Genomic DNA, 19,521 nt, shown 5'->3' with positions numbered 1-19,521 from the left:
CTCTAACTACACTTCTATCAAGAGCTGGAAACAATGATACCGATAAACCTTCACTAACTCAAAGGCTAGTTGAAAATGTACCGGTTTGGCTCTAAGTCCAATCCTACTTCTATATGGAAAAATTTTACAATTAGGGCACAAAGACTCGTAAAACTAAGAATACATAGCTATTTTGTGAATTAAGAAGAAAATATAAACTACATACAAAGCTTCTAGCTATACATTTCCACAATTACTCCTGGTCAAAGCTCTGGCTTCAATTGTTTCTTAACTCTTTTTTATTCAATTCATGAGATACAATTACCAATAATCACAAAATAACATGAATCAAAGACAACTTGGATAAATTATAGACAAAGCTTACAATTCACACAAATAGCAATCTCACTTAATCAAAGTTAAGTCTCAAATGCTCTTTTGTATTCACTTTTTCTGAAAATAGTGCTTACACAAACAAAGTTCTGCTAGCACAATTTCTCCAGAGCTTTCTTGCATAAAGATAATGATAATTTTACAATGGGGGGCACTCCTTCATATAGGCATGGGAGTTGAGAAAAAGGTGGAGGAAAAAGTGGGAGCAACTCAACCAACTTTGACCTAATCTAACTATAGAAGAAAATAAAGGGTTACATGCAACTGCACATACAACTTGCATTACATCCTTTTACATACATGGAACTCGCATTACATGTAATTATGCTTTTTCATGTAATGCATTCTTTACAACTACAAACATGAAAGAAGAAGAAGAAGAAGAAGAAAGACATAAAAGAATTGAAACAATCCTAGGGATTGTTCTGAAGGGCCTTGTACTTGGCAATGCAATCCCAGATGATCACAGGATCAAAAGTTTCTATACTTTGAACCGCTGCATTCACCTTGATAACCATGGTGTTGCATCTTTTGATAACCTTTGACTTTGATGAATTCTTTGCTGTCATTTGAAAACTTAATGTGATCAAACTTTTCTCGTTCAGGTTGTCGTGAATTCTCCTTTGTAGATCAGCACAAACTGGATTCTTTGACACTTTGAAAACCTTCTTGACGATGTCCAGATGTACACTCGGAACAACTTTCCATCAGCACCTTTAACTTCTTTTTTTGAAGTAAAGTGTTTGGTGCATGGGAATGCGTGCAAATGAAAATTGATGATTTCAAAAGTGACTTAGCATTTTCAAGGCATTATTTCATGAAAAATGAGTACATGTAAATGCAAAATGTAACAGGAGGTGGAGGGTGAAATGAGATGCAAATATGGGTGAAGGATACACTTCACAAGTATGTGCAAATGAAGGATGAGATGAGTGGTTGATCTTGATGGTAGCCATAAGATCTTCTCCTTTTGATCTAAGAAGTTGAAGAAGAATCAAATTGAGCATGTCCTTTTGTTTTCAATTTTAACATTTCGCTTTATATGGCCATATTCTTATAGAATTCCTTTATGGACTTCCATCTAAACTTTGATGATTTCCATGGCAGTCTCTACGTAGGAATTTGATAAAATAGATCAACATAGTCAATCACATTTCCCCATTCTGATTGGCATTACAAGCATATCCGAGACACACCATTAAATTGTTCTTTATTTTGGGGAGCACATATCCTTTCTATTTGACCAACACTCTTTCCAAGTACTTGTGAACCCTACTTCTAATAGGTTGTTGTACAATTTGAACAAGGCAAGTATTCTTGACGGGAAAGCCTAATCTCTAGATAAAATGCACTAAAGACAAAACAAAATCAAACTTCTTTTTCTTTCCAGATTCACGAAAATGTAGTGATTGTTTTACAAATTTTTTGTTGTTTTCGACTACAAACTATGCAAATCATGAAGAGCAAATGCTGAAATTTTCGGAAAAATTCATGATGTTTTTGATTTTTTGAAAATTGGTCAACTGTAAAATTTGTAGGGAGGATAGTTGTGTCCATTCTTGATACACTTCGTCAGACCCCACCAACCAAGATACACTACCTCTCATTTGTCCTCTTCTCTCCATGGCTTGCAATCTAAGTCTTTAAACATTATCATCGGGCAATGCACTCATACTCCATTAATACTCACCAATAAACCAATCCCATTATCTCATTTTTCATGATAATGGCATAATTCCTCTATAACTATCTTGGCTAGATACTGGAGTTGTAGTGTGAAGGTCAATCTGGGTGCTATTCTGATGATTTGTATAAACATCACTTATGCCTTTGAATTATTGCATGCTTATTGGCAAAGGAGAAACCCAATACGGAGATTATTTTAATTTGATGATTTCAATTTTATGTCAATAGAATCTGCGGTGTAGCATCCTAATTGGGCATTTTGTTGATCAAATGTGCCACATTCCCAATAATATTTCTTCAAACACTTGATACACATACATGGAAAAGTTTGTTTGAACATCTTCAATACTCATGAGTTGTGAGTCTTTGTAGGTATGGTATCAAACAAACAATCGTTGATGCTTCTTTCATCATAGTAGCTACAACATTCTTTTCATGCAGACTGGCCCAGTCATTGGTACTCAATCTTTGAACACTCTTGAACGTGTCATGGGGTGTAGATCTGAAGTATCATCAAATATTGGCGCGTAATACTATATACATATTCAAAGCATGCTTCACCATTACAAGAACTTATTGATTTCTCTGAACATTTCATTTACACCGATCATTGGAGATCGACCCAATAACACCACCTAATGCACTACGACATGGAGGTGAAGCGTTTTGTTAAACAATTTGCATGCATGTCTAAGCTCCATGCTGCATACTCTTGGTAAGGAGTTGTCAAATCTTTGCTTTGTTTCATAAGATGCCAAAGTATTGGTTTATGGCTCATGCTTGGGCATGCCAACATTGTGCGAGATCTCTGTTATATGATCAAGACATTAGGAACCTTATATTTGATATGTGTGTTGACCTTTTCAAAATATGGCACAATTGTTTACAAATCACTCTTCCTTGGTATCATGAGATAGTGCCTCTTACACATTTCTATAAATCGCTCAACGACATGTTTTATTAGATAATTTTGATGACACTATCAATTTCTCCTCTTGCACATATAATGGTTATCTAAAGGAGGCATTATGTCAAGGAATTTGTGCACTCATTCTTATGCTTTTTACATTGCATGCACATTTTTTCTCTGTCATTCAATTCTTGCGCCTTGTCTATGATCAGGATGATCAATAAACATTCTTGCAAACAATTAACAAGTCTCTTTATTGTTGTGTCCACCACCGTGTTGAATGTTGCAAGCTAGAAGAGAATAAAAGATCGGTTAAAAAGATTGCATGCCTTGTCTATGGTCAGATTGGCCAATAAAACATTTTGTCAACGAGTCATAGTGTGCTTTCTCTTCAACAAATGTAGAGACCTGCAAATTTCATTGCTTCACTGCTTTCATACTTTGGCATGCATGAGAAATGAGATGCTCAATTCGGTAGAAATATCTCCTTGCTTGCAGATACATGACTTTTCAATATCACCTATCATGAGCCATTCACATACACAATCCTTCACCAAGAAGTTCAAGAGGTAAATAACTTTCTCCGAAACATGTATTTTAAGCCTCTAACCTTAACCTTTTTGTATGAGAGGTTAAGGTTAATAATTAGGGAGAAAATACATGTTTTAGAAACTTAACCTTTAAGATGGAGAAGTTAAGGTTTCTAATCAAAACATGTGTTTTGATGCCTAAAACTTAACCTTTTGGTAAAAGGTTAATGGCTAATGATTTGATTGAAAACACACATTTCTATGTCATTCATTAACCATTGATAACTTGAGACTCAAGAAGCGAAATTCAAAAATGCAAAAGGCGAAACGAAGCTAGGAACGAGTTGAAGACATTTGAACAACAGAATTGATTTAAAAATCGAGAATAAGTGGCTATATTAATGCTCAAAAAAGAGGTTCTCCAAGGCCTCAAACATAGTTCGATATAATGAGGATTTTTGAAAATTGGAAGCGATTTTGGTATTCGGGTAACAATGTTGAACGTGCACTCCTTCATAGAATGACCCAAGACCTGCCAAATATCACACATTGCCTTTTTAGGGCACACTCCCTTTGTGTGTCCTTTCTCTTTACAATTTGTACAACATATTTCTCCCTCCTTCGTACAGCTAGTGGTTCCTTTCATGGACTTGAACTCCTTCCTCATCTGCTCCAAGTCCTTTTGGAGGGCTTGTACTTTCTTGTTGGGTTCCTCATCACTGTTTGCACTGCTTTCCTCTTCAGAGGACTCATCGCTCTCAAAGGAGAATAAGGATTTACTTTTCTTCATCTTTTTCTTTGTCGTCTTGCCCTCACTTTCCAAGTTAATGGCATGGTAGTGGGCGTTTGTGTACGATGTGGGTGAGACTATCTTCATCTTCCTTCTCAGTGCCCCATGGAGTCCTTCTACAAACCACTGTTTCTTTAGTTCATCAATAGGTTGAGTACCCATCCTGCTAAGAAGATCCTTGAGTCTTCGATTGTAGGCTCGTACGGTTTCCTTTTTCACTTGTTTACAGTTGTAGATCTCGACGACGACCTCATTGTCATCCTGTAGCAGTCGAAATTCTAGTTGAAATTCCTTCTTTAGATAGTCCCATGTGGTGACCTTCACCTTGTCCATGTCAAAGAACCAATCCACCACCACTCCCCGTAGGCTGGCTAGGAACCGATTCAACCACTCGCCCCTGTCAGTGACCGAGTTGGCAGTCCATATGGTTTCGGATGTATGGCAATGCCATACAGGATCTTCGTTCCTGTCGCCTCTGAACTTCGAGAGTTTTTTCTTCTGAGACATTGTGTTTCTCATCCTTTGATGACCACTTGATTGTGTCCTGGAACTATTAGGAATTGGTCCCGACGGGTTACTCTAACCACCGTGCAGTGTCCCTTCAACACTTTCTTGTGCCTCGATGTCTTCTATTGACCTCACCTCCTTTCCTACTTCTTCACAGGTTCCCTCTTGTAGTGGTGTACAGGATGAATGTAGAAATTGTTCCCTTGTCTCCTCGAGCACAGTTAATCTGTGTCGTCTTTCCTTGAGCAACTCCTCGTTGCTCCGTATTCGTCGTTCTGGCGAACTGTGGCATCCTTCGGTGGTTCCTGCGCCTCCTGCATGATTGCCTTTTACCACACTCAGTGATTCCTCCAACTGCCCCAGAATCTGTTCTTCAGCAAGTTGTCTTAGTCGCTGCCTTCGTTCGGCTTGGATTAAATCTCCCTGCACAGATTGTAATTCGTTAACATCCTCCCTCAAGTTCCTATTTTTATTTAAGAGATTGGGCATTTGACATATACCATTATATAAAAAACAAAACAAAACACTCTTTTATTTATAATCTATATACATCATGTGTCGACTCATAGTTCATTTTTTCGACATAGTGTGTCTCTTTCCTCATAGAAATTCTTGAGGGTTTCTTGACAACGTTCTTCTCGTTTCACTTATGCCCTCTGTCTATTTTGCGCTAGGTATACTTGTGCAATCAAACGGGGAAGTTGGTCTAAGAATTTGTTCGTTGTTGAGCTTACATGCATAACATCCCACACATTGTCTGGTGTAACCTCGTTCTCCGCAGCTTCTCTCCGAACGAAGGTTTCAAGGCTTTGCAGTACAGGCTGTCGAAGTTTTGGGTTGCCTCATGCTCGCCTTCTAGGATTTTTGTTTCGTCATCCTCATTCGTTTTTCGGTTGTTTGGTATGGTTATTCCCATTTATCCTCGGCCTTCCATTTGCTACCACTCTGGATTCGAACTGGCAACGGCGCCAACTGTTCAACCAATAAGCGAACAGGAAAGAAACATATAGTAACTTACCAAAGTAAAATACTATTCATTCATCGAATGCTTCCGTACATAACAGTAACATTATATACAATGATGCCAAATACATAAGTGTTCACCACATTTATAATATCCGATATAGTGCTCATGAAACGACACAACCGTGTCCATACCGATAACCGTCTAACTACCTAGTTTCTTGTACAAAAGTCTTTCCAATGTGTTCAATGATATGTTTCTGTTGCGGCATTTGCAAAACATTGTCTTTGAAGAGATTTTGGGGGATTTGATTGACATTTTATTCTTAATGTGTCATCACCAACCACTACAAGATCTCCGTCAATCGGCCACTTGTAATGTCCTTGTTCCCTTTCGAGAGAAATAATCTACGGAAACAGTAGTGTACGTCCACAGGAGAAGGCAATATGGATACATATGGTGTCAAGTTGAAGGGAGGCTCATGAAATATGGCCGTACGGTACAGATTGTTCAATGTGGGCTTTGATGAAGACTCTGTACAATAGGGATGCAGTGGTGTACGGTGGACAGGGTCCGTACGGCAAAGGGTGTATGGTGGCCAAAGTTTGGTCGTACTAGAGTTGCTTGTGGCCGTACGATAGAATGACGTCAGTCTTCAATGATGTGGTGAGGTATAGTATGAAGGTACAATCGTATGTGCAATAGGGAGGAAGACAGAAAAATGGGCCGTACAGTAGAGTAATGTAGTCGTACGGAAAAGATGCGCTTCGTGCTATGGGAAGCGGATGATGTACAGATGGAGAGGAAATGTGCAGGCATGCAATGAATAAACTTAGAGACCAGAATTCATCAGATAAAACCAAACAAGAATTGAGATTGAACACATATAACCTTCAATTAATATTTGCCACAAGATGGTGCTCCGATTTGCCATACCCGAGCAAAGTATTATAGGCGACAAAATAGGGTAAGGGTTGATTCCCACCAGAACCGCAAGAGCCAAATAGGGAAGATCTTTCACTTCCAAAATGGCGAACAACAGAGAATCCCAATAGGAATTCGCAGTACATAGAAAATAATCCAAAAGCATACCTACTACTACCTACAAGCCGTGCTTGAATACCCTTCAGATAAACATCTCGAGGGTTTACAAAAATAGCCGACGGCCAACACCTATGGAACAATTAAATAAAAATATGTCTGAGATATACTAAATCAATCGAAACCCCTAAATACAAACATTAATAACTTGGGCCCAAATTAATTAAAATTGGGAACATTACACCACTCTTCTAATACGAATCCTACAATTTCTCTAGGAACCGCCAATCCCAAAACTGCCTTACTCTTGAATAAAAGTTTCAACCAAAACTCTGACTATTTTGCCATTGGCACAAAGCAAAGATTCCAAATATATAATTGCAATCCTTGCAGAGAAACATTCGGCGGGATTTCAACAAAGGTGGCGGAATTGGAATTGTCAAGATGTTATTCTAGTGCAATATTATGCACAAGGGGCATGAGGGTTGAGCACTATGATATCATGAGGACTAAGCTTATTTCGGCTCTCGCATTTTCATTCTTCATCCTAATTCTTGATGGAGGTCTCCTTGCAATTGCTAGCTCTAAAGGGACTCTTGTTTGGATTTTCAACAAACTTGACAGAACCAGATTTCAAGAGGTTGGGCTTCTTTCAGCTCACGAGGGCATCATCTATTTTGTTGAGTTCTACAGCCTTCAAGGTTGTCAACACTATTATTTGCATGGTGATTCTCTGGTCGAGTATCAAATTCTGGACTTGTCAAGTACTTCTAAGTGGGATTCATTGTTTTGAACAATCATCTCGTCAATATTGGAAAGCGAGTTTCAATCTTTTGGGTGGTATACTCGGGCTAATTTTTGTTGGTTGCGCTTACTGCTTTCAACTGGGGAAAAATAATTATCGGTACAGATGGAAAGGAGGAAGTGAGTCTTATGGATATTACTACTAAATTTGCTATGAACTATTAATTGGTGTAGAAATGAAGAGCTACCATCTTTTTTCTTCAAATGTCTAAGATGTCAGGGTGTAACAAGAAGCAATCAAATGAGGATGTTGCCTTGATGATACATATTCAGAGAGAGAGGTTCAGCTTAAGAAGGAGTTTACATCATCTATCTTATTGTGGTGATCAAAGTTGTCCCTGCTAACAAGGAACATCTCAATTATTCTCATACATGTTGTAAATTAGATTTTCAATGTGAGAGAAGTTTGAGGTGTAATCCCTTGTTAATGAGTTCTTCTATGTGAGAGAAGTTTGAGGTGAAATCCCTTGTTCCAGCCTTTGTGAGTAGGTAAGGTGGAAATGCATTCTTCTCTAAGAGAAGTTTGAGATGAAAGCCCTTGGATCCACCCTCTGTGATGAGGCATGGCAAAAATGCATTCTTCTCTAGGAGAAGTTTGAGGTGAAAGACCTTGGATCCACCCTTTGCATTGAGGCATGGTGGAAATGCAATCTTCTCTGAGAGAAGTTTGAGATAAAAGCCCTTGGACCACCCTCTACGAGTAGGCATGGTGGAACCCATGTGTGTGACTCCATAACTTTAGTTTTATGTGCTTATAAAGTAACTATGGTGAATTATGTTATGCTGATACAACATGTTTTAATGAGAATCTATATGATGACAAATTATCATTAACATCTTTGGTTGCAACATGTGCCTTCTTTACTAAAGATCTCTCTCTCTCTTGTTAAGAGGGAGTGTTGAAGATTGTAGTTGCGATAGAGATCTTTATCTCTGATTTTATAAAATAGATATCTGACCGTTATGGTCATCTTCAGCTGAAGAAGACATTTGTAATAATATTCAAGATAATATTTAGAAACGTGTGTCATATGAAGAGGCATGAGTATGGAAATATGAAGAGTTGTATATTTTGATATTAAAGATACCTTCAGTTGTGTAATGAAAAGTCTCTCTATTCTTTATATACATTGTACCAAACAAAAAGCAATGTACACTTGAACATTTTTATTATCAATAAAAGAGATTTTATGCTGGTGTGGCTGGGTTTTTCCCTTTTAGTGGAAGGGCTCTCCCAGGATAATCTCGTGTCTTTTGTGCATTTTTTCAAAACATTGAATCTATTGAGATCAAGAGGAAGAAGAAATAGAAAACTCCAAGTAGCCACTATCAAGAGGCAAATAATGCATAAGGAATTAAGGCCGAGTGATAACTACTCTGAAAGACTTCGAAAGATATTCTATAATTGAATATTCTTAAGTAAGGCAGGGAATCGAGTGTTCTCTGAAGGACAGTACATACTGTTAAGAAAAATCATATGCATATGTAATGATGGATACACCCAAAGTGGGTATCCATAAGGCCTAGGATGAGGAATAACTCCCTCCTAGGAAGGATGGATATATGAAGATTGATTATCCATAAGGTCTTAAATAGAAGTATTGTGAGAAGATGGTGCTTAGTGGAGAGTTGTTCTATTAATTAGAGCCCCAGGAAACACTCCCCTAGGAGCTAAGCATCTAATCACAACCTCTCCTTAAGAAAAGGTTTTAATTGGGAGTTAGGATCTTATTATTTAATGACTTACAAGATTGAATAATATTTTTATCATGATTAAGGAGTACTAACATATGATGCAGGTCTTTTTGTCAAGGAGCTAGTCACCATTTACTTTGGTAGCACGAAAATTGTAATTAGAGGAAGGAATCTACCAGAGCTTTCTAACATGTGTATGCCTTGTGTCTGCATCGTGTCTTCATGCATCAATGTGTATACTTTGTGTCTGTATCATGTCTTTATACACTAATTATATATATTTTGTGCATCTTTTATGTTTTCATATATCCTAGTATATGTTTCTTAGTGAGTGGCAAATGTAAGGACATTCTTAAAGGGTATCGAGCATCATGAAAATTCTTAGCAAGCGTTAAGATAAGGATATTTGGACAAGATTGGATCAAGGGCATTCACAATGAGTGTTGAAGTTAAGAAGACATTCTAATGAATGTTGCAATTCTTAGAAAGGAATTAAGACAAGACTCTACATCTTTAAAGGTTTACTCATCCAGAAAGAAAGAAACACTTAGCAAGAGAAGAATCACCAGTGTTCTTCTACATCAAGATAAGTTCCTTCTTTAAAATCATTCTTAATAATTAAAATATAATCTTGTAATATTTAAATTTAAATTTATAACTATCTAATCCCAAAATTAAAATCGTTGCTGCAGGACTATGACGACTATGATCAAATCACAAGGAGAAAATATGGAATTGCTTGAGGACAAGCAATTTTAGGAAGGAAGGACTATAATGGCCCATTTCTGGGATGAAATTAATAATAATAAAGATAAATTTAAAATAAATAATAAAATCAATAATATATATTATTTATAATATATTGAATATTGTCATATATATATATATATATATGACAATAATATATGTATATATATATATATGTATATATATATTATATATGTATATATATATTATATATGTATATATATATATATATAATATGTAAATTGGAAATTAGTCAATGAAGACATCTAATGTAAAATCATTATTATAAACTATAATTATTTAATATATGATGTATTTTATCATATATGAATTTGAAATATATATTAAAAAAATAACATAATATAATGATCTATCATTATACGATAAAGTGAAGCATATGTATATTTAGGAATACATCTACAAAATATATCATAAATATAATAATATAAATATTTATATGTTATAATTAAAATATAATTCTAAATTGGTCAAACTATTAGATATAATAAAACAGACCTAATATAAATTTATATTACCCAAGCAACTAAATGAATCATCGTGACCCTTCACCTAGGCACGTATATTAGGGAAGAAAACACATACAAGGGGGGAGAATCAAAACAAAATCAGGAAGGCAGACTAATTCCACGTTGAAGGATATCGCCGGAGTGAATAACACCCATCACTGTGTACAGAAGGAACGACTTGATAGCCATTAAAATAGCAGATTACAGGACTACAATTTTCAGAGAACATCTATAGACTATTGCACACGGTATTATTGGAGTAATGAGAGTTGAACAGACGTAGACATCCATGTTGGAAGTAATATCGGTATAAGGATTAAAAGCAAGAAGGGGCGCCTCAGCCTTATCAGTTGCATCAACCCCGTGGGTATTAAAGCACGAGCATAGTCAACACAGTCTGAACCACCAATGCGGAAACCAATCTCCCATCCAAGGAGATACATCATCCTGTGGAGACTTTACGGTGACAATTAGATAAGAATATAGAGAAATTATAAGCAGCAAGGTAAGTCTGGATAGATTGACTGCTTCTATTATTCATTCCCAGTTGCAGTACACAGCAATCTATCCTATTATGGAACACATCATACAGAGCCATGAGAATCAGTGAAGATAGCTTTGAACAGTTTTTAAAGAGACTATGAATCTCAGTCAACGTTGCGATGACTAACCATACAAAGGCAATATTTATATAATATTTATAAGCAATGAAAAGTTTGTAAGAAGGAATTGTTTATTAGGAATTAAATATATTACAGACTTCCCATGAATGATAGGTATTCAGCAGGTATCCAGGGGAATAAGAGTTCATCAACACAGAATTCAAACAATGTATGAATGCAATATACAGTTACCCGATACAGATTTAGAGACTGGGCAGTAACACTTCCTCTGCAATCACAGCAGCTTATTCAATACAAATTGTCTCTGAATTTCAAGACATCCTAAGTGGGGACAGTACAAACACAGTCACCAAACATGGCCTATCAGCATCTAATTCACACTCTTCAGATTTAGGAGTATATCGAATGGAGGACATACCAAAGAGAAGACACCTTGAATTACATCCCATGTTTAAAATTATATGCAGTTATCACAGTACATACAGATTATATTAAATTCCAAACACACATTTCAAATGCACCTTATACAACCACTGCTTATCATGGAGCAGCTAGGGCCATGATTACTGTTGTCTATGTGAAGATGATACAGCCATCTATGTAAAGGGATGATACGGCCGTTTGTTAAGGATCAGAATAATATGAACAAATGATACTGTTCATAATTGTGTGAAGAAAAGATAATTAAGCTATTGACGAGAGACGAGCAAGGGAGCATTTATTAATATTGATCATACTTAAGGATGGATAGATAACGAACAACCCAAACATACAAATATATAGAATCAGTTTTGAATAATCAGGAAGATTGTAAATTATTATTTTAAAAGGAATATATAATTTTATATATATATATATATATGGATGGTATCATAAGGGAAGGATACTTGAATTTTAAGAAATCAGTCTCGACTATCTGAGGATTAAATTAGGGGACATTACATACTATTTTTAGTTTTGTGTGATCGATTTTATAAGATGAAGGAAAAAATTATTTAGAATGATGTTTATCACACCATTGTTAACATCCTTGGAGCATATATTCCAGAAAAATCTGACGTATCTGTGGGAACTTGCAGAGAAGAAGTGATATACCTGCAGCTTCTCAACTGATATTGCAGCTGGCTTCTTAGCAAGCTCATCTCGAGCTGTATCCATGAAGTGAACAAGGAAATCACCCTGTAATCAATGGCAAAAACGATTCATTATTTCAACCCAAATTCAATCAAATGATGAAAATACAATTAGAAATGTAAAACCTTTCAAATTGTAAATTGATTGTGCAATTTATTTTATGAAAATATAGGTTGAGACCCAAGGGGACATGTTTTATGATTCTTTTTTACCACAAAAACGAATAACAAAAGATACATATCCTTCAACATAACACGGGACCCTTTACTTTGGGTAAACCAAAAAAAGTTGTGGCAATTGGAAAGCACCAGCCCTCAAACAGCCTTCATGCATATATTTGACATACTTAAGCAGTATGTAATCCAAATAACAAACAGAAGGAGACTGTTAATAAGAACCCAAGACCTTAATCAGGAGCCCTAACAATAAGACATCAGGCAAGTAAGAGAAAAATATTGTGCACAAGAAGCTTTTGAAAATAAATAACATTATCATTAACGCTGAAGAAAGGAAGAGTTCAATATCTGTAAGGGATCAAATACCAAGGTAAGAGATAAATCAATGAAGGAAAGCACATGCATATAATATAGTCTCCCACAAGGTTGTTTCGTCCTGCAAAATCGAGCCATTTCAGAGACAAGGGGACACTTGGGGAGTGTCCTTTAACCACCCCTCAACCGCCACCGAGTTATGTGCCACATCTCTGAGACTTTTCCTAGCAGGAGATTTTTCGAGACATTGCTCCCCAGAAATTATGGGAATGGGATGCTGGAAGTCCCCTGTACTCCTAGTCATCTCTTGACGAGACAAGGGACACAAACAAGTCTCCTACTGAAATATGATGGAATTCATAATAAAAAAACATTAAAAGACAGATATAGAAACACTTTTACTTTCCACCCAGCCCTAACTCTAACTGAAACCAACTCTCAAACACTCAACAAAAAGTAATAAAATAAACACTTCATCTCTTTTCAATCATAACAAGATCAAAACTGAGCGCTGGTAGTGCTGGTTACAGTCTAAAGGTGAAGTGTAATTGGGAGTTTGAATTGGAAGTTAAAATCAAGCTTGAAGGAGAATAAGGAGAATAAGTTAAACTCCTATAGAACCAAGAGGAGTTTAAATGTTGATTTCATTCTTGCAAGTGGAAAACGGCAGCAGAGGTACGTTTTATTTTCATTCCGACTGTTCATTCAAATTTCAATTTCCTATTGTTGTTTCAATTTTCAGATTCATTAGCATTTTGTATAACTTTACAATCCTATTGTTCATTCTGATTCTCATTTAAATTTATAAATGTTCAATGAAATTATTAATCAATGAGTGTTCAATAATATATAATTTTAAATTTGTGACATTGAATGTTCATTATCACGTTTTCTCAATTGCTGTAGTATGTTCATATTTTTTTTTTCATTTATGAATGCTCTTTTTTTCAAATTTTCATTTGAATTTATGAATGTTCAACTTTCATTTTTCCTGATTTTTTGCAGCAGCATTATCATAATGAGCCCTTGCAGCACGAGTGAGGAGGGTGAAGAGGTTGAAATAGAGATTCAAAGTGAAAATGAATCATCTGATGGACTTGGCATAGAAGTGGGGAGCTGAGTCTAATACTCAAATCCTCCAAAAATGGACCAAGCGCCTCTTTGATCCAAAATCGCCTTTAAAACAGTTTGTATCTAAGGTACCAGCAAAGCCTGGGACAGCTAGGGGCACTAGAAAGTGGAACTGCCACACGTGTAATGTTGAATAGCTTGGCAACATTACTAGAACTAATGCTCACTTCTTGTTTGAGGCAAAGGTGTAGATGTATGCCAAAAGGTGGAAGGAGCTTGAAGTACAGCTCTAAAATATTAAAAAATTATGGGGTTGCGATGAAGATGAAGTACCTACACCTGCTACTTTTCCACATAGTAGAGGAGGTAATCAGATTTCTGCAGTTTCTACTTTACTTTGCAAACTCAAAGGCCACCAAGTCCATCCAGTTCAGGGGCAACAAAGCTCAAAGTAAAAGGAAAGGTAACTAGTAGAGATCAGCAGATTTATGTAATTTGCAAGCAAAGGATGATGTAAATGATATAATTGGCAAATTCTTCCTTGCCAATGGCATTCTATTCCAAGTGGCCCACTCTCCTTATTATAAGGAAGCTGTCTGAAAGATAATATTAGCAGGACCGTCAATGCACCAACTACTGAGACAAAATAAGGGACAATAATCTTGGATCAAAACTATTCCAAGATTAATATTTTGACGGAGACCATGCGTTGCAAGTGGTGGTAGCATAATCATGGATAGGTGGATGGAGATTAGTCATCGTCCACTCATCAATATCCTGGTTACATCTACAATGGGCCCTTATTTCCTTAGGGCTATTGTTTGTCCGAGACATAGCAAAGACAATCATTTTCAGTTCAAGGTCTCCAAGGATTTAATAGAGGAGGTTGGGCCACAAAATATGATGTAATTAGTGATAGATGCAGCCCCTGTGTGCAGAGCTACAGAGAAGTTCATTGAGGCAGTCTATAGACACATTTGGTGGATTCCTTGGCATGTACATGCCATGAATAGTGCACTAAAGGACATGGTAAAATCAGTTGAATCAGAACAATTGTCAATGATGGTAGTGATGTGCAAATGTTTATATGCAACCACCATACTTCACATACACTCATCAAGACTGTCGTCGGGAAATAGTGTATCAGAATGTATCCGTTATTGTATCAGGTGCATCCCGTTAGTGTATCAGGTGCATCCCATTAGTGTATCAGGATGTATTCCGTTGGTATACCGGGATGTATGCTATTGGGCCGATAGGGTGTGTATCAGGATGTGTGTATCGGAAAATGTTCTATCAATATTGGGAAGGTTCTACTATTGTAGCCGACATGTATGTGGCCAACGGATACCTTCAAGAAGGTTCCTCCGCTAGTATTTATATCCCCCTTCGGGATCGTTGTAATCATCATAGCATCAGAAGCATAATGTAATATCTTGGCGTATGCAAATATAATAAGGAGTTCTTGTTTTTAGGTTGAAAGGGCATTCCTTTATCGAATGTCCCATAATCTGGCAAATTTCACAAAATTGATCTTTTGGGCAGGATCTCTTCGTATGGACTTCTTTCTTGCACTTCGTGCACCATAGCTCATTGCCCTTAGTCTCCTTGTTCATGTTCTTGAACTCCTTCATCATCTGAATCATGTCCTTCTGGAGGGCTCAGACCACCTTGTTGCTGCCCTCATCATCATTGCTATCTTCTCCTAAAGGCCTGTCGTCATCTAAATCGGACGAGCTACTCTTCCTCTTCTTCTCTGTCTTCTGCTCACTTTCGAGGTTCATTGCCCGGTTGTACGCTTCAGTGTATGTCGATGGTGGCACGATCTTCATCTTCTTTTGCAACTTCGGGTGAAGGCCTTCAATGAACCATCTTTTCTGTAGCCCATCAGCTGGCTTATTCTCCATTTTATTGATCAAGTCCTTTAAATTCCGGGCAAAGACTCGGACTATTTCATTCTTCCCCTGCTTAGTATTGAATATCTCCGCTACAATTTCATTATCGTTGCACAAGAGTTGAGATTATGTGATAAACTCCTTTTTAATGTTATCCCAACTATTTAACTTTTGTGGATTGGTATCAGTAAACCAATCAATTGCCACCCCCCGTAGGGTTGCCGAAAATTGCCTCATCCATTTGTTTGTATCTGTTATGCCATTGGCCCTCAAAATTGTTTCACAGGTTTTACAATGTCGGATGGGATCAACTGCTCCATCACCATCAAATTTAGGCAACTTCTCCTTTGGTCCTACCATCCTGACACCGATGCTTGGTATCCCGACACTGACGCTTGGTATCTCGACACTGACGCTTGGTATCTCGAAAGTTGTGCTGTTTGGTGAATAAAGGTCTCCATTCAGCGAATTTGTCCCTTCCGGAAGTGTATCACAGACAAAGAGTTCACTCCACGCTCTTGCTCCTTCGGCACTCCGAGCCATGCGAGTCGATTCTCTTCCCTCGACGAACAGCAATTCAAAAACTCCTCCCGTGCTTCTTCCACCAACTCCACCCGTTGTCGAGTCTCCTCCAACAATTCCTCCACACTTCTGTGTCTGTCAGAAATCTTCTGGAACCTCCTTCTGCATTCGGCTTGCTATGCCAAAATTAGATTTTCTTGCGCAGTACATATTCCATCTTTTCCCTTCACCATATTTCGATCTTTGTTAAGCTGATTTGGCATTAATCTTCACTCCTCCCTCCTTCCAAGTTCATAGGGCAATGGTGCCAAATGTTTACCGTACTAGGTAAAGAAAATAATGCATATAGACAATAGATGAGAATGGCAAATAAGAATAGCAGAACTCCTTATTAAATTCGCATACGCCAAGATATTACATTATGCTTCTAATGCTATGATGATTACAACAATCCCGAAGGGGGATATAAATACTATCCGAGGAACCTTCCTGAAGGTATCCGTCACCCACATACAACATGTTGGCTACAATAGTAGAACCTTCCTGATACCGATAGAACATTCCCGATACACAAATCCCAATACACACCCTGTCGGCCCAACGGCATACATCCCGATATACCAACGGAATACATCCTCATACACTAACGAGATGCACCTGATACACTAACGGGATGCACCTGATACAATAACGGATACATCCTGATACACTATTTCCTGATGACAAGGACCTTCTCCAAGAAGGAATCCCTATAACCAGTAGAGATTTGGTATGCATCATGCTTTATTCTCTTGAAGAGGATGCTTGAGCTACAAGAAGCTTTGCAACTAATGTTTATGACAGTAGAATGGAACAGGTTGCTTGAATCAAAAACAGAGTAGGAGCTGAGGATCAAGGAGGTGGTGAAGAATGATATCTTTTGGGTTGATGCCAAATATATTGTCTCCATCATTGCTCCAATCTTCATAGTCATTAGATATAGAAATTCTACTGCACCCTCACTGGAAAAGTGTATGGGTGCATTGATTCTATGCTTAGTCAAATGAAGGATATTGTGTGAGAGGATTCCACATTGTCATTCTACACCGACCATATTCAGCCAATCATTCATTATAGATGGAAGAAGCACAACACTCCCACACACATGGCTCCCTACGCAATAACCTGAAGAGGTACATGCAAAGGCCTGGCAAAATTACACCTGCAGAGGATTTTGTGGTGAAGAATAAATTCATGAAGGCAAATAAAAAAATGTATGATTCTATACAAGCTAGCCAAATTAATTATCAGTGGACAAAATTTGCTTTAGTGTCTATAAAATAGCAAGTTATGATTACAACATTTCTGGAAAAACAATGGGACTCTCTTCAACTGTAATGTCCCCGTTATAAAATAAATGATTTAATCTTTGTAACGGGCCAATTGATTTATTTTATCTCAAACCCATTTTATTTTGTTTTGTTTTCATAGTTTGCGTCGCCGTTGGCTAACTTTGTACACCCTCGGAAAGCTTTTCCCGACAAGTATTTAAGCACGGCTCATTGTAGTCTGTAGGCATGCTTTTGATTATATTTCTCTTGTTAGCCGACTGGATGGTTCCGGCGGTATTTTGTATTCTGTAGCCGACGGTCCGGCGATGTTTCTGTAGCCAACGGTCTGGTGGTGTTTCTGTAGCCGACGGTCCGGCGGTATTTTGTATTCTGTAGCCGACGGTCCGGCGATGTTCTGTAGCCGACGGTCCGGCGGTGTTTCTGTAGCCGACGGTCCGGCGGTAAATAGTTTGTAACGGATAGAATAATTGTGGCCGACGAACTCCTTCGGGAAGGTTCGGCAGTAGTATTTATATCCTGTCCGGGATCATTGTAAATGATCATTCATCATTCATCTACTATTGTGAATATAATTCTGCTATTCTGCTATTATTGTCTGTATGTGTTGACTTCTTTACCTGTACGGTAAACATTTGGCGCCGTTGCCTTATGAATCTGGAAGGTGGGAGGAATGAAGATTAATGCCCAATCAGCTTAACAAGGATCGGAATAAGGTGAAGGGAAAAGATGGAATCCGTATTGCGCAAGAGAATTTAATTCTAGCACAGCAAGCCGAACGCCGACGAAGATTTCAAACAATTGCCGACGGAAACCAAAGTGCGGAGGAATTGTTAAAGGAGACTCGGCAGCGGGTGGAATTGGTGGAAGAAGCACGGGAGGAGTTCTTGAATTTGTGTTCGCCGAGGGAAGAAAATTCAGACGGGAGAGCATCAACTCGCACGGCTCGCAGTGCCGACGAAGCACGAGCGTGGAGTGACCTCTTCGTCCAGGATAGACTTCCGCAGGAAACAATTTCGGAGGATCCTTCGTCTTCACCAAGGGGTGCAGCTGTCGACACCTCCGGTGGGGGAGCGCAGACCGCCGGTGCGGGAGTTCAGACTGCCGGTGTGGGAGTGCCGACCGCCGGTGTGGGAGTGCAGATCACCGGTGTGGGAATCCAGACTGTCCGTGTGGGAGTGCCGACCATTGTAGGAGTGCAGACCTCCAGAGTTATGGCGGGATCCAAAGAAAAATTACCGAAATTTGAAGGCAATGGTACAGCCGACCCCCTCCGAATTTGTAAGACATGTGAGACGATCTGGCGGGCAAATGGAATCACAGATGCCGACGAATGGGCCAGGCAATTTCCGGCAACCTTACGGGGTGTCGCGATTGATTGGTTTTCAGATATGGATCCACAGAAGCTGGATACATGGGATAACATTAAAAAGGAGTTCTTGGCAGAATTTAAACTTTTGCGGGATGATAATGAAATTGTAGCGGAAATTTTCAATACCAAGCAAGGGAAGCACGAAACTGTCCGTGTCTACGCCAGGAGATTGAAAGACTTAATAAACAAAATGGAAAGCAAGCCAGCGGACGGATTGCAAAAAAGGTGGTTTGTGGACGGCCTACGCTCGAAGTTGCGGAGGAAAATGAAAATTGTGCCACCGTCATCATATGTGGACGCGTATAACAGAGCACTGGACCTTGAAAGTGAGCAGAAGACAAAGAAGAAGAAAACTAGCTCCTCTGATTCTGATGACGACGAGCCTGCCGGAGATGATAGTAGAGACGACGAAGGCAGCACAAGAAGGTTCGTGCCCTACAGAAGGATATGGTTCGAATGATGAAGGAGTTTAAAAACATGCAGAAGGAGCCAAAAGGTAGTGAACTGTGTTG

At 38.2% G+C, this 19,521-nt stretch overlaps 1 protein-coding gene across 2 annotated transcripts in view; it reads right to left on the bottom strand.

Annotated features, from left to right (window-relative positions):
- Window positions 1-19,521, bottom strand: part of LOC149570374 (Spc97 / Spc98 family of spindle pole body (SBP) component) — a 224,000-nt gene that overhangs the window by 47,988 nt on the left and 156,491 nt on the right. For both annotated transcript variants that reach the window (XM_089823022.1, XM_089823021.1), the window contains one exon: window positions 12,292-12,375. In XM_089823022.1, coding sequence (XP_089679148.1) covers window positions 12,292-12,375 — 84 coding nt within the window. The remainder of the gene's footprint in view (window positions 1-12,291; window positions 12,376-19,521) is intronic.

Source organism: Cupressus sempervirens, chromosome 3 (genome assembly GCF_028749045.1).
Source record: "Cupressus sempervirens isolate cs-2001-9-10 chromosome 3, ASM2874904v1, whole genome shotgun sequence".
Lineage (NCBI taxonomy): Eukaryota > Viridiplantae > Streptophyta > Pinopsida > Cupressales > Cupressaceae > Cupressus > Cupressus sempervirens.
Note: the sequence above shows the minus strand (reverse complement) of the source record. Positions and strands in the feature narration are given on the sequence as shown.